Source organism: Eulemur rufifrons, chromosome 10 (assembly GCF_041146395.1).
Source record: "Eulemur rufifrons isolate Redbay chromosome 10, OSU_ERuf_1, whole genome shotgun sequence".
Classification (NCBI taxonomy): Eukaryota; Metazoa; Chordata; class Mammalia; order Primates; family Lemuridae; genus Eulemur; species Eulemur rufifrons.
This window is the reverse complement of record NC_090992.1, coordinates 32,161,581-32,177,326: the sequence shown is the minus strand read 5'-3', so window position 1 is coordinate 32,177,326 and position 15,746 is coordinate 32,161,581. Positions and strand designations below refer to the sequence as shown.

The 15,746-nt window shown below is 44.3% G+C and overlaps 1 protein-coding gene across 1 annotated transcript in view; it reads right to left on the bottom strand.

Annotated features, from left to right (window-relative positions):
• The window catches only part of SH3TC2 (SH3 domain and tetratricopeptide repeats 2), a 52,851-nt gene extending 37,404 nt beyond the window's left edge, over nucleotides 1–15,447 (bottom strand). Inside the window, exons 1-3 of the mRNA XM_069484004.1 lie at nucleotides 15,396–15,447; nucleotides 5,162–5,260; nucleotides 1,590–1,717 (exon numbers count right to left, since the gene is read on the bottom strand). Coding sequence (XP_069340105.1) covers nucleotides 1,590–1,717; nucleotides 5,162–5,260; nucleotides 15,396–15,447 — 279 coding nt within the window. The remainder of the gene's footprint in view (nucleotides 1–1,589; nucleotides 1,718–5,161; nucleotides 5,261–15,395) is intronic.
• Between the last annotated feature and the right edge of the window lie 299 nt (nucleotides 15,448–15,746).

Genomic DNA, 15,746 nt, shown 5'->3' with positions numbered 1-15,746 from the left:
CCCACAAGCTTGCCCAGCTCAAGCCTCAGCCCAGCAGGCCGGCTCTCGCAATCAACCTCAGATGCCATTGATTATAAAATGTGCCATTATTTTATGCAACTCCAAGAAGGAAAACAAATGCTGCCAGTTAAGAGTGATACCATGCTAAACAAAGGAAAATCCGTGGTAGCAATTAGCAGCCAGTATCTCCAAGTTCCTGAATTCCAGAGATTAAAAAAATAAAATAAAACTTAAAAACCCTTAGCTACTATTTATGGAGTGCATACCACCGCCCAAACACCGTGCCAGCTCTCTGTAGATGCTGTCTCATTTTCTCCTCCTGAAAAGCCAGACATTATCTTTTTTGCTGCTTGACATTTAGAGTACTTTCCGTCTTTGAATTTGTACCAGATTAATGCAGAGACTGTAAAAATAACTAGAGCATATGTAGAGCAATATTCTCCTTCCTCTACCTCTAGTTGCAACAACTTTTATCCATCGTGATGTTAATCCTACTAGTGAGTACCTCCTAAATTGTAAATAATTTGATCTTACCTTTCTTCCTTGGTTTTACAGTTGAAGATATCATCTACCCACTGGGAAAGATGAGGAATTGGTTTATTTACTTTATTGTCTTTTCCTCCTCTCATCCTAACATTTATAGTCATTGCTTTTTGGTTGACAATTTTGGTACTTTAAAAAAAATATATTTAGGCCGGGCGTGGTGGCTCACGCCTGTAATCCTAGCACTCTGGGAGGCCGAGGTGGGCGGATCGTTTGAGCTCAGGAGTTCGAGACCAGCCTGAGCAAGAGCGAGACCCCATCTCTACAAAAAATAGAAAGAAATGATCTGGACAGCTAAAATTATATATATATAGAAAAAAATTAGCTGGGCATGGTGGCGCATGCCTGTAGTCCCAGCTACTCGGGAGGCTGAGGCAGAAGGATTGCTTGAGCCCGGGAGTTTGAGGTTGCTGTGAGCTAGGCTGACGCCACGGCACTCTAGCCCAGGGAACACAGCGAGACTCTGTCTCAAAAAAAAAATATATATATATATATATATATATATATATATTTAGTGGTCCCCAGAGGCAGAGGAGAAGGGATAATGGAGAGTTCTTGTTTAATGGGGAGAGTTTCAGTTTGCAATGATGAAAAAGTTCTGGAGATGAATCCGCCATGAATGTACTTAATACCATAGTGAATCGTACACTTTAAAAACGATAAAAAATTTTATGTCATATATATTCTATCCCAGAAATAAAATAAAATAAAATTCAAAATTATCCTATTAGAAAAAAAGTGTATATAATGAGGTAGTGCTATAACGATTTCCATTCTACAGGGGCTAAGTAACTCGCCGAAGGTCACGCAACTAATAGTAGCAGATTTGAAACCAGCTTTTCTCTGACTCAGCAACTCCAGGTTGCCCCATCCCGAGTTGCTGCCCTTCCTGCTAGGCAGAGAATGTGCATGTAACCAGTCGTTCAGTTAGTCTGTCTGGCAGGCAGATGTTTTCTCGAGGGCCCGCTCTGTTCCAGGCGCTGTCTTAGGTGCTAGGGACGGACACAAGCCCCGCGCCCAGGCTGCTACCGGCTTCCAGGGCTCACCTTAAACAGTGCTCGCACCTCCTGGTCCTCATTCTCCAGCGCCCAGAGGCGCCTCCGGGCTGCTTCGTGCAAGGGTCCGTTTACACTCCTCCTGGAGCGGCTCTTCACACAGAAGGAGAGCGCCAGGTCTTAAAGAGAACAGACGGAGAAGGATCAGCCTGGAAATGCAATGAAAAGGAAGAGAGGACACTGTTGCTTTGGCACGGGAGTCTGCCAGCCTCCTGCGCTGGCGAATTAAACTCCTCTTTCCCTCTCCTCAAAAAAGAAAAAAAGAAAAGAAACAAAAAGAATTAGATAAATCCCCGATGTTCCCCCTACATGTTCTCCTAAACCCTAAATTGGTGTCCTCACTAATTGGAGATTAGAGTGGTTTTAACGTTCCTCTGAGTGCACCTTTAAACTGTTTTCCCCAGGGGTAATGGAGGGTGGGAGTACTGACACCTGGGATGGCTCTGGAATTGCAGGAGGTGATGCTCTGGCATCGGTTCTTTCTGCCTTGTGCTGGGTTTATTCCTCCGCTGCCTGGCACTGACATAATGGTGCTGACACAGAACCGGCTGGTACATGTATTGCTTCTTGTGCATGATTGGTGAAAGTTTTGAATAAATACTACTTTACCCATATTTACATAAATGTATCTATATATTAAATTTTTAATATGTAATAGACATATTTTATGAATTATACATACGAACATACATTTTCTCTAGCCAGTTTCTTTCTGACACTGTATTTGCTAATGTTTGCCAAGGTACTCAGTGTTTTAAAGTCTATCTTTAAGTTCTTCAAAATGCACATTCACTTAACAAATACTTATTGAGAGCCTCCCATGAGCCAGCAGCTTTTCAGGTGCTGAGGTTACAGCAGAGAACAAGATAGACTTGGTCCCTGCTCTCATGGAGCTTTTATTCTACTTGGCAAGTAATTCCATAAATGCAATAGTTTCAGATGGAGAAAAGTGCTGTTAAAAAAAAAAACTCAATAGGGTTAAGAGACAGAAGGATGAAGTAGCTAGGGGTTGGGGTATGACTTTGGTTAGTGTTGTCAAGAAAGGCCACACTGAGGAGGCTTATCTTATAATTGCACTTTGCAATGTGTCTTCTTTAGATAGGAAGTAGCAACCTGTTCAGAATTATCCAACATAATACACTAAGAAGGCACTGGACTAGACAATCGCAGAGGTCTCTGTTCCAGCTCCAACTTGCCAGGACCTTACAAGTTCCTGAGCACGTTAGAGAAGATAGCTCTCATGCTCCGCTTGGTCCACAAGGCAGCCCTGAACTCCTACCTTTAAAAGGCCTGAAAATGCCGTGGCTGCAGTCCGGCTCCTATACGAGGCTGCAGTCCGGCTCCTATACGACATGCCCAAATGACCTGACTTTGATGTGAACTTGGAGTGGATGTTTGCTCCACTAAGTTCCTCCCTGGTCTGTGTTCCAATTTCATGCAACCCCCGTCCAGCCCTGCATCTGGCAGCCTCACGACACGCTGATCGCTAGGAGGAGGCACAGCATGCAGATGACACCCAGCGAGGAGTCACACAGACACGGGCTTAAGGCTTCACCCTACCTCTCAATAACTGTGCCACCTGAACAGTTAATTGCCTCTCTATGCTTGGCTTTCTCCCTTAGTAAAACCCATAGGGGTTCTAAGAGGCTTACTAAATGACATTGTGCATATAAACATATTTTCTCAGTGCCTGGTACATATTAAATGTTCAATAAACACATGAAACATTAGCAGTTGCCCCCTCCCCCACTCCAGCCATTACTGCCCTCATTTGGTTCTTTCCTCCAGACCCCGTCTCTCCCATCCTTCCAAAACCTGATCCAGACCCTGCTCTGGCATCTCTCTTGGAACAGCCCCTGCTGACGTCAGCGCCTTTCGTGTGCACCTTCTTGCCATGTCTATGGAACTCAAAAGACCTGGACTTAAATAAGCCAACTGCTTGTGAGCTCTCAGACAGCGAGAACCAATCCTCAGAGCAGGACGTCTGCGCCCACCGTGGGATCCCACAGTGCTCCGCATCGCGGAGTGGGGAGAAACTCCAGTTCACTCTAGTTTTAGTGTGAAGTATATTGGGTCATATGTCAATCCTTCTGGAAGCCTGCCCTGTACTGATGGTGATGTGTCGGATTGATTCTGTCTGCGACTGTTCTGCAGAAGGGAGCAATTGGCGGCTGGAGCCGAGTCCCCCCTCCTCACTCCGCGACCTTCCTAGAAACATCGTCAGGGTGGAAACCGCTGAAGGATGGACCAGCCCAGCCCAAGGTCAGCTCAGCTTCACCTACAGATACCCTTTGTTCACCGGCCTTCATGCCTTGATAAGGCAAAATGCTGACTCCGCGGAGTTCGAGAAACAGCAGATGGTAATTCAGGTTTTTTCAGGGATGGCCCAGCCTGACAGACAGATAAGCACATTGACACAAAAGGAAGAAACCGAGGGCAGGGTTCTTCTCATTGCCAGCCAAGCAGTTTGGCAGTTTGGAATTTGAAATTGGGAAAAGAAAGAACCTGGTATGACAAGCATACAATATCTACTATATGATTTATAGTCTAAAATATTCATAATGTAAATCTTTTCCACAGATCTCTATTTTGTATCCCAGGGCGAGGTATATTTTTGGAGGACAAAAGGGCATCGTGGTTATGAATAAGGACCTTCGTCATCACATAGTAACCGTGTGGCGGTGAAGTCGTCTCCCACGTGCTAATTGGGGATTTTTGTGCCTGCACCTCCAGGTGCACATGTGAGTATGAGAACGTGTCAGGATCGCTGGACACACGATTTGCCCTCAAATCAATGGTCGCTGCTACTGAACAACAGAAACCAACTCTTCCATAGGTTTGTCCTCAGAGTTTCCGGGTTCAGCCCGGGTGTAGCTTTCTCCGATGACAATTTTCTCTTTGTGGGCTTCATCAAGGTCTCCTAAAGTGGACTTTGTGAGAGACAGGTTTTAAGAAGAGGATTTTTTTCACATTAATTTCAAAATCTTTTTCTGCTTCTGACAGTTTCATACAGAAGCCCTTCTGCTCGGCCAGGCTCACCCCACACAGTCAACCCTTCATTCGCTTATTTATTTATTTAATAAATGTCTATTCAGAACCTACTACAATAAGATGCTGTGTTAGGTATTATATAGACTACAGATGTGACCACCACAGAGTCATTCAATAATTCATATATATATTTACTTATCAAACATTTTCTGAGTGCCAACTATGTACGAACAAAAATTACCCCTGCCCCCGAGTACCTTCAAATCTAACTGATGACATACTTTCCTTAACACAGCAAATATGTACGGAGCTCCTAACATGTGCCAGACTGTGAAGGGATTTGAGTGCCAGAGAAGGTTTGAAATAATCTCGTAGGCAGTGAGGTGCAATGGGAGGTTTGTGAGCAAGTGAATATCGTAGTTAAAGTCCATCTTACAAAGATGCATTTGGTGGCAGCTCCTGGAAGGGGTAAGAGGGAGGGAGTCTGTAGATGGGAGAGATAAGGAGGTCACTGCAATATTCTACATGGAGGGTATTTTTTAAAATAGAGCTGGTCTTTGGGATTTAGATACCTGGAGTCATGTTCTGTGGCAGGAAACATTTTTCCTTGTGTTCTGAGGAGCATATACACTCACTCGATCTAGTTGGATCCTTGGAAGGAGTTTCTTTACCTGGAGAAGATAAAATGAAAATTCATTCATGAGAGTGTAAGCAAGTTATAAGCAAGGGCTGCAAGTTTTTGTAAAGTGACAATTTTTTCCAGGATTGGTGGCGTGGAAGAATTCTAATACTTATCACCATTGCCTTATAATTATTTTGAACTCAGCTGTTATCAAAGAACTACCATGCCTGCTATCTCAATCCTGCAGCAGGCTGGGTGTCCCCATCTTATTAAAAAAGCCGATTCCCACCCACAAGTCAAACCTAGTCTCATGGCTTAGTATACTGAAGGTGCTCAATATACATTGAGCCTACGCAGGTCAGCATAGGTCTGACCACAGCAAGGCTTAGGGTCAATGGGTGGATAACAGAAGAGCTGAAGTGGAGACAGAGACTGGCATCATCAGGGAAATGACTGGGGCATGCTGTAATGTCCCTAACATGTATGATTGTCCCCAGCTGTCCTGTCTGCCCACTAAATAAGATCCTATTGGGGACCAATCTCCTCCCAGCTCTCTGAAAAGTTCTTGTCTTTGCAGCTGCAGAAGTGGAGTGAAAAGAAGAAAGAAGGTCAGGACACAGGCTAGGGCTGGGGAGAAGGTTACTTTGATGGCAAAGTGTCAAAAAGAGAGAAGATGGTGCAGCTGTAAAGCATGAGGAAATAGATACAGGGGAAATGTCACCAGTACTGCTATAGAATGTGGCCTCCTTTACGGTATCCTCAAAATACAACAAGGGAACTCAAGTCCTTAACATGTTAAGTTTGGTCACTGGATTCTGTCCTTCTTTTCCATGAAGTTGCTTAAGAACTCTACCATAGGGTCGGGATATTATAAGCCTGACCTGGTCCTGGAAAGAAGGTTTAGGGATCTTGGCTCAACCACTCCTTGTGAGTCACTCATTTGACCCTCCCAGTTTCTTGTAAAACTGTGGGTCAGAGTCAAGCAGGCCGACCAGGGTTTGCGTTCCGGATCAGTGCCTCTGATGACACAGCCCAAGAGTGCAACAGGGATGGAGCAGTCACACTCACTGCCGACTAATACTGAACCTAAATTCTCATATTGCTGCCAAGAGCCTGTGTCTCCGTGCTGTGCCTATGCAGGGGGATTTTGACACCCACGTTGAGGACCTTCCTTGTCTTCACAGCAGGGCCAGTTAGCACTGTTTGGGGTGATGTACAAGGAGGATGAAATAGATTTCAGCTCGAACAAGCAGCAGGAGGGGCCCACCAGCTCACAGCTCTTCATCCAGCAAATCTTGTTAGCTGCGCAGTGCTGAAAGCTAAGCAGCTTAGCTGGAAAGCCAGAGGTAATGAGCTATAGCAGAACAGGATCATTTTGTAGTTCTGCCCCCAGGAACCAAATTGCAGCCAAAAGGCACTGGCCTGGGAATCGTGACTTGAGAAGGGGCACTAATCAAATCCTCCCATGCAGGAGTTACATGACCTTGGCCAAGACACTTCACCTGCCCAGTTTTTCAGATTTCACTTTCCCCATTTATAAATGAAGGGTTGATCTAAATTAGTGCTTCTGAATCCTGGCTGCCTATTTGAATCACCTGGGTTGCTTTTTAAAATTACTGTTTCATCCCCAGAGATTCTGATTTTGGGGGTCCTTCCTGCAGCCATAGGTATTTTTTAAGTTCCCCAAATGGTTCCAATTTGAGCCAGTGTTGAGAACCACAAGTCTTAAATAGGTGCTTCTCAAACTTTAGTGTGCAGATGAATCACCTGGGGATATTGATAAAACACGGATTCTGCCTCAGTAGTTGAAAGCTGAGGTTCTACATGTCTAATGTGTTCCCAGGTGATGCTCGTGCCACTGAGACCACACTTGGAGTGACAGCCTGCTTCCCTACCCTAGGACAAAGTCTGACCATGGGGCTATAGCAAACCCACAAACATCTTTTTTTTCTTTTCTTTTGGCCCACACAGTAAATTTTTAGTTTGCATCACTGGACATCATTTAGAAATCAGAATATTTTACATAACCCAGATGCTTAGGTTTGCTTTGAAATATGCAAGATCTATAGCCCAGGGCCCACAGTCAGCTGAAGCTGAGTGGTTGCTGACCCTCTGCAGGGCATTTGTTCTCTAGCCACAGTGGTCCCCACTCTATCCAGTCACTCATTTACACCTGGGCCTGGCAGGTTTGAGAGTGTGTTCCTGTTGTGGAATTCCATGAGAAGACAATTGGCTGGGTGCAGTAGCTCATGCCTATAATCCCAGCACTTTGGGAGACAGAGGTTAGACGATTGCTTGGGGGCAGGAGTTCAAGACCAGCCTGGGAAATATATTGAGACACTGTCTCTACAAAAAAAAAAAAAAAAAAATTTAATTAAAAAAGAAGAAGAAATGATGGCTTGACAATGAGGGACTTTGAAGTGAGCCCACCTTGAAGAAGGGAAGCCCAGGATGGTGACCCTGTCCTGGAGGACAAGATGCAAAGCTCTTAAACGATATGAGAAGTTTAGAACAGAAAATTGCAAGGTTTTGCAAAATGTGATTTGTGGACTGTTTGCATCAGAATTACTTAGGTAATTGTTTTTAAACAGATGTCTATACCAAAAAAAAAAAAGAAAAACCTGTAGAAAATATACAAGAATATCTGCATGACTTGAGGTCATTAATGATTTCCTGAACAGACTGGAAAAAGTGCTACCCTCAAAAGAAATAATGGATAAATTGTAATACATTAAAATTAGGAACATTTGTTAATCAAAAGATGCAATTAAGAGCGAAAAGCAATTGCCAGAGTAAAAGAAAATACTGATAATATGTATAGTCAGCCAAGAACTCAAACCTAGAATATATAAAGAATGCTAAAAATCTGTAAGAAATAGGTAGGCAACCCACTAGAAAAATGGGCAGAAGGTTTGAATAGGCATTCCACCAAAGATAATATCCAAACAGCTAACAGATAGATGAAAATTTGCTCAACCTCATCAGAGAAATAAAAATTAAAACCACATGGGAACACAACTACACTGACTGGCTAAAATGAAAACAACATATAAAGCCAAGTGTTGTAAGGATACAGAGCAACTGGAACTTTCATATAATGCAAGGGTGAGAATAAAATTTGAAAATTTTCTCTTTGGAAAACTGACAATGTCAATTCAAGCCAAAAATTTGTATGCACTAAAACGAAATGACATCTCCTAAAATATTCAGAGCAGCACTATTCATAACAGCCAAAACCTGGCAACCACTCAAATGTCCATGTACACTAGAATGGGTGAGTAAATGATGGTACATATAATTAAATCCAGTACAACAATGAGAATGAATGAGTTACAACTGCATCGAACAACATAGGTGGTATAGTCACCTTGTGAAAAGTTTGAAAAGTTACCACACTGTACATACGATTGCATGCACAATTTTGTGTGGATGTTAAACTTTAATAAAAAGGTGAATTTTAAAATATTCTTGGAGCCTTCTCTACCTACTCTACCTTGGAAAATCCAGGGGCAGAGTCTGAAGATGTGCATTTTTAATTAGCATCTTGGATATATCTGATGTCCCCTAGCGTGTGAGGATGCTCAAGCCAATTCGCCAGCACCCTCAGGACCCACGAGCCAGAAGGGCACCTCCTTGGGAAACAATAAGGAAGCTGGAAAATTCGAGTGAGCTCTGTAATAGGAAAACAGTAACTATTGTTGCACAGGGATTTACAGTTTCCAAAGCTCTTTTACACATGGAGTTCTATTTCCACATGAAGGAATTTGAAACTCAAGTTGAGCCTTGAAAAAGAACAGAGATAATTCAAAGCAACAAAAAACTATCACATAGAATCAATTACCTTAGGAAAAATATATGATTTTCTTAATGACTGAAAGAAAATAAGCCAAAGGCCTGTGGTAGTTATTGCTGAGTCATTTTTAACAATCTTTTCTATACTTTTGTCTGCTTTCCAAATACTCTACTTTTCAAATATTTTGTAATGGGCATACATTTGTTTCCTTTTTTTTTCTTTTTTTGAGACAGAGTCTTGCTCTGTTGCCGGGGCTAGAGTGAGTGCCGTGGCGTCAGCCTAGCTCACAGCAACCTCAAACTCCTGGGCTTAAGCAATCCTACTGCCTCAGCCTCCTGAGTAGCTGGGACTACAGGCATGCGCCACCATGCTCAGCTAATTTTTTCTGTATATATTTTTAGTTGGCCAGATAATTTCTTTCTATTTTTAGTAGAGATGGGGTCTCGCTCTTGCTCAGGCTGGTCTCGAACTACTGACCTCGAGCAATCCACCTGCCTCGGCCTCCCAGAGTGCTAGGATTACAGGTGTGAGCCATCTCGCCCGGCCTATATTTGTTTTCTAACACTGAAGGCAGAGAAAGAAGTGGCTAGGAACAGGTAGCAATCAGACAGTCCTGAACTCAAACCCTGGCTTCCTCATTAGCCACGTGACCTATTTGAACCTAGTCTTTATGGTTCACGTGGGTCTGAGTCCATTCCCAGCTCTGAAAGTGGGCACCCGACTCAAGCATAGTCCAACTGCTGTGCCATGGCCAAGTGACCACGGTTAAGTCAATGAGAATTAGACCTCGGACCTCAACATCACTCTTAGGGAAGAGAAATTTTCTGTCCACTGCCCTTGAAGCTGTGAGTATGACAGCCTGGAGCTGCGGGGCCCACCGCAGAGAGAACGCCTGCCTGAGGTTGATTCCAATCTAGTACAAAGAGAGCTTAGGAAATATAGCGTCCAGAAAACATCATTTGAATGTCTTGATTCAGCTATACCTGAAGCAAAAAAAAAAAAAAAAAAAAAAATTTTTTAAAAACCCATGGCCTTTCATTTATTAATCAATAAATTACTTTTGATGTAAGCTAGTTTCCTTTTTACTATTAGTGATCAGAAAAATTTACCAACACTCAATTCAAAAAAACATTGAGATTTATTTTAAAACTGCCAAACTGGTTTCCAAAGTTGCTATACCACTTTGTATTCCCATTAGCAATGTACGAGAGGTCCAATAGCTCCACATCCTCACCAACACTTGATACTATCAGTCTTTTTCACTTTACCCATTCTAAGTAGGTATGCAGTTTTATCTCGTTGTTTCCATTTGCATTTTCCTGATAACTTATGATGTTAAGCATTTTTTCATGTGCTTATTTGCCATTCATATATTTTCCATATGGAAGTGTCGGATAAACATATTGCACAGTTTTTACTGGGTTATCTTCTCATTATGGAATTATAAGAGTTTACATATATACACACACATACACATGTATGTATATGTATGTTCTGGATATAAGTATCAGATGTGTGTTTTGCAAATATTATTCCCCTGTATGTGGCTTGCTTTTTATTTTCTTGGCAGAGTTTTATGGGTTGGGGAAAGCAGGATTACTGGTAAAGAGGTCAGCAGGATAGGCGGGCATGAGTTTCACCCACACAAGACAGGAGAGGCCAGCCTGTGTGTTCTAGAGAGGTGGGAGATCGTGGGACTAAAATTGGTAAGGATGGGAGGGTCGGGAGGGGGGAGCAGTTTAAAGTAGGCAGAGGTGTGTAGAACAGATACAGTAAGAGATGGGGAGCTATGCAACATTCCTGAGCATAGAAGTGGCGTGATAAAAGTGAAACTTCTGCTTATGGTGGAATAGGAAGGACAGGGAGAGGGAAGCCCGAGAGGCGGGGGCCCAGCCGAACAGCTGCTATGGAAATCCAGGGATGTGGGGGTGAGAATGGGGACTCTGATCTTCGCAATGAAAAGTGAAGGAATAGAGTGAATGACGTTATAGTAATACTTTAAAGTAAGAAAAGAGAAGGCATCTTCACATATTGAATATGAGGAATAAAGATGGGTTAGAGGCAATAATTAAAGAAAATGAATGTTGGAAGGGCTTTGAGAGATCATTTAGTTCCACTCCAAACTTTGCTGTTGAGAAACGAAGGCCCAGAGTGGAGTGGTGATTTTACCAGGGTCACACAGCAAGTTAGCAAAAGAGTCAGAGTTATCCAAATCAGTGGGTCCAGACCTTTGCTGTTTCCACTACATTAACCTGCCCCTGGAACTCTGAGGTCTAAGGTCTCTCATCAGGGAAACATCTCACACATGACAATTTGCTGAAAATGAGAATTCACTTTCATTTCTCCTCTCTCAGCCTCTCTTTGCTACCCACCCACCACCACCCTCGACTTAAAAAAAAAACTAGACAGTAAACATTTCCCTGCACGCTTTTCTTTCTCCACCTACATTTTCTTTCTTTTTTGGCCTGACAAGCATACCATCAGCAGTTTTTATGATGTAAACCCACTTTCTCCTTGTTGAGACAAATATCAAATTAGAACTGCAGCTACATCTAGCCACATGGATATATCTCCAATTATAATGTTGAGCAAAAAAAAAAAAAAGAAAGAAAGAAAGAAAAAAATTGCATAATGCTATCATTTTGTTTAGGTTTAAAAATCTACAACATCATTCTTTGTAATGATTGTGGGTTCATGAATATGTAGTAAAAGCACAAAACCACTGAATTCATGAAAGTGATTGACTTTGTAGAGAGAGCAGAGCTCTCCTGGGAACACTAAGTGTATTTGTGATGTTTTATTTTTTCAAAAAGTAAGAGATAGAAATAAATAAGTTCTCAAGATTATATGGCACAAAGTAAAAAATTGTTACCAATAATCGGCGGGCTTATTATTCTAATATTCCCTATTACTGGTATGTTCAAAATGCTTTACAAGTCTTTTAAAATTCAAAAGTGAAGCATCATTTACTATTGTCAACATTCACCCCCCCAATCTCCTATTATTATTGATGACTCACATTTACCAAAAGGTTGAAAGAAAGTCACAAACACCAGTGATCAATGTAGGCAAAGGTATCCCTCCCACATCTTCTCTTCTTTTATTATTTTTTATAGCGATGGGGTGTCACTATGTTGCCCCAGCTGGTCTCGAACTCCTGGCCTCAAGCGATCCTCCCTGTCTAGGCCTCCCAAAGTGCTGGGATTACAGGTGTGAGCCACCACGCCCGATCTACATCTTCTCTTTATGTGCGTAAATCTGCCAAATTTCTTCAAAAAGGTGTTGAAGATAATGGAGTTCTAGAAGCTTTCAGACCAACGAACTTTGACATGACTTTCTCCATGATCCGAAGTGACCAACTATAATTTAGTAAACAGTGGCAAGAAACTCCTAGGGTGGGGAAGTCAGAGATGGTGGCAGTTAACCAAAAGCCTGTCCTGCCCTTTCACTGTGTGCAATCAGGATATTTCTGTGAGCAGATGAGAACCACCACGGGGAACAGACGCTGCAGGCGGAGTCCGCGTGTGAGACTGCGGACGCCTGGGGTAGTCAGAAGTGACATTCATTATCGGGTCACGCAGACCAGCTGGGCAGCTGTCTTGATAGCTCAGTGCTATCAAGAGCCTTCTTTCCTGCCTCCCTTATCCTGGAGGACTCACTGTTTGGTCTTCACCGTTAGCTCCCACTTAAACAGACACAAAGACAGAAGCAGCCAAAGAAATATGAGCACAGACTTCTTCTCCAGTAAAGTGAGGAATTAGGAAGAAGGGATGTGGGAGTGGTCCACATTAGCTAACAATAAAACATTCCAGAAGGCCAGGCACAGTGGCTCACGCCTGTAATCCTAGCACTCTGGGAGGCCGAGGCAGGAGGATCGCTCGAGGTCAGAAGTTCGAGACCAGCCTAAGCAAGAGCGAGACCCCGTCTCTATTAAAAATAGAAAGAAATTATCTGGCCAACTAAAACAATATAGAAAAAATTAGCCGGGCATGGTGGCACATGCCTGTAGTCCCAGCTACTCGGGAGGCTGAGGCAGGAGGATGGCTTAAGCCCAGGAGTTTGAGGTTGCTGTGAGCTAGGCTGATGCCACGGCACTCTAGCCCATGCAACAGAACGAGACTCTGTCTCAAAAAAAAAAAAAAAAAAAAAATCCCAGAAGTACTGAGGAGTTGTCAGAAGCCAGACCCTGTTCTAAGTCCATAAGATGAATTATCTGATTTAATCCTCACAAAACTTCCATGTGATGGATAATGTCATTAGATCCAATTTATAGCCAGGAAAAGTGACCTTCAAAACCCATGAGAGACTTGCCCAAGGTCACACAGCTATTAAGTTGCTCCTGAGTGGGTCTCACACTCTGTTCCCTTTCTCTAAGATAAATAGGGACATCTAGAATGGGGATGTTTTTATCAACTGGCTTCACTACAGCACCCATGTCAACCTCCCGAGGGAAAGGGCCTGACACGTGTGGGCACGAAAAGCCCTTGCAGTGGAAACACATGGCAGGCTGACTCCCGGGGAAAAGGTAAATCTGTTATCAATCTGTCATCAACCAGTTACCAAAGGCAAAAAATAGTTGAAAGAATAAAATAATTGAATGATAGTATCAGGAAAAAATCGAAGATGCCTTCTTCAATATTGGTATCTTTGTTCTGAGCTGCATAACTCTGTTCTACAGCAAATCTTTGGCTAAAGGACAAATGTCAAACAGAAGCAGAGCTGCTCCAGCTGAGGGTCAGGGCACAGGGGCGGTGCTCCCTCAGACACATCCACACGGCAGTTTACAACACTCAGATCTTACAGACGGAGGCCCAGAGACAGAACGAGATATGCCAGGGTCATAGAAATGTCACTAACAATGGCTACCACTTATTGTGCTTAATTACCTGCATGCCAGGCTGGTTTAAGTGTTTCACATGTAGACTGAATCCCCACCACGACCCTATCAAGAAGGTGTAATCACTTCATAAAAGCTACAGATGAGGGAACTAAAACACAAGAGAGGTTAAATAAATTGCTCAAGGCAAGCAAAAGAACCGAGATCAAATTCAGATACTTTGACCTCAAAGACCAAGTGACCAGCCATGACGACACCTGCCTAAGTGGAGGTAGACTGAGTCATATCCAGAACCCCGGTCTCTGACCTCCAGGCCAGCGGTCCTACGTGTCTCCCCTCTATGCTATGTCCACTCCCCTGGAGTACAATGACAATAGGATTTAGGGAGAGGGACTGAAAAGTTTATAAATCCCAGAAATCTGGAGACACAAAATGTTTCATAGGTAACATTGTACCTTCTGTGCCAAGGGCATTGTTTGGGGTTTGTTTGCTTATAGTTTTAGGGCCAGGGTGGCCTTTGTCTGGAGGCACTCCCTGCTGCAGGTGCCAAGGTGCCCAGGCCAGGACCTTGAGCAGAGGAAGCAGAAGCTGGCTGCTTCAGGTTCCCTTTAAAGACCCACTTTAAAGACTATAGGGGGAAGTCATCTGTACGAGAGTAGGAAGCCCTCAGCTCGGGGCGTTCCGTGGCTCCCCAATCTCAGGAACCACGGTGGTGCTCCCGGAAGACACATGATCCTAGCAGGATTAGGAATGATTCCTTGGAGAAATGCTCCTCTATCTCCCAAATGAATCCTCCCTCCCCCAGGCCACCCCTGCCTTCCCCCAGAGCCACCACCCATGCTAATAAATATCACACAAGAGAACAAAGGGCCCCGCCTTGGTTCTGCTCTGAAAAGAAGCAAGGAGCTCTCATTGGGGTGATCAACCACCCTGGTTTGCTGGGACTATCCGGGATTTAGCACTGACTGCATCCCAGGGAAGCCCTCAGTGCCAGGCAAACCAGAATGCTTGGTCCCTAAGTCAAATCTCAGATGACTTGACAACTTCTTAGAGCAACAACTCTATGTGGCCTCAAATTGACATTCCGCCCCCCCCAAAAAAAATCACACTGCAATAGGAAGGGGCAGGAAACTGCCTGTTTTTCTCCAGTAACAGAAACCCTGACAAAAATAGGCTTCAGTGACTAGGGCCAAATTTATGACCACCCGTAGGCCACAGAGGAACTCACTGCCTGAACTTTCTTCCTGTTCTAGGGAATCTTGGGAAGAAAGGAAGGAAGGGCTTAGTCACACCCTGGAGTGGCAGCCAAGAGCAGCTCAGCGCCTCGGCAGGGAGAGCCCAAAGCCTCTTTCTTCAGGAAAAGTAGATGCTTCTCAGGCTTGACTCCTGCCTTACAAAGCCAAAGTGACAAATACGGAATGGGGGAGGGCGGAGAAAGCCCAGCCATCTCCCCATCTTTGGAAGAGGAGCTTCCCCAAACCAGCAGGTCCCTGAGCCTTCATTGGACCAACCACCGCTGCCAAGCCACAGGCCAGGACCCCCCAGGAAACTCACCTAGGCCCCAGGTCAGACTCCGCTCCCCGGGGATGCAGAAGCAGCCACCCATGTGTGCACCATCCTACCCTGGGCAAGGCCCCTGGGAACACCGGCCAGAAGAGTGCTGGGAGGGGACAGCCTCCCAACGGTGTCCCTCCTCCCGCCTCCTCCCTGGCACACGAGGGACCAAGGCCCTCTCAATGCACAATGCAGCCTTTGATATCCCGGCTGCAGCAGGAGGCCCAGGCAGGGTGGGAGGGGCGGCCCAGCCCTCAGGCCCACAGCTCCTGCACTGTCAGGCCCCTGCTGGGGAGCAGGGCTCCGCCCTGCCTCTCTGCAGATCACTCCATGCCTACCAGGCTGCAGCAC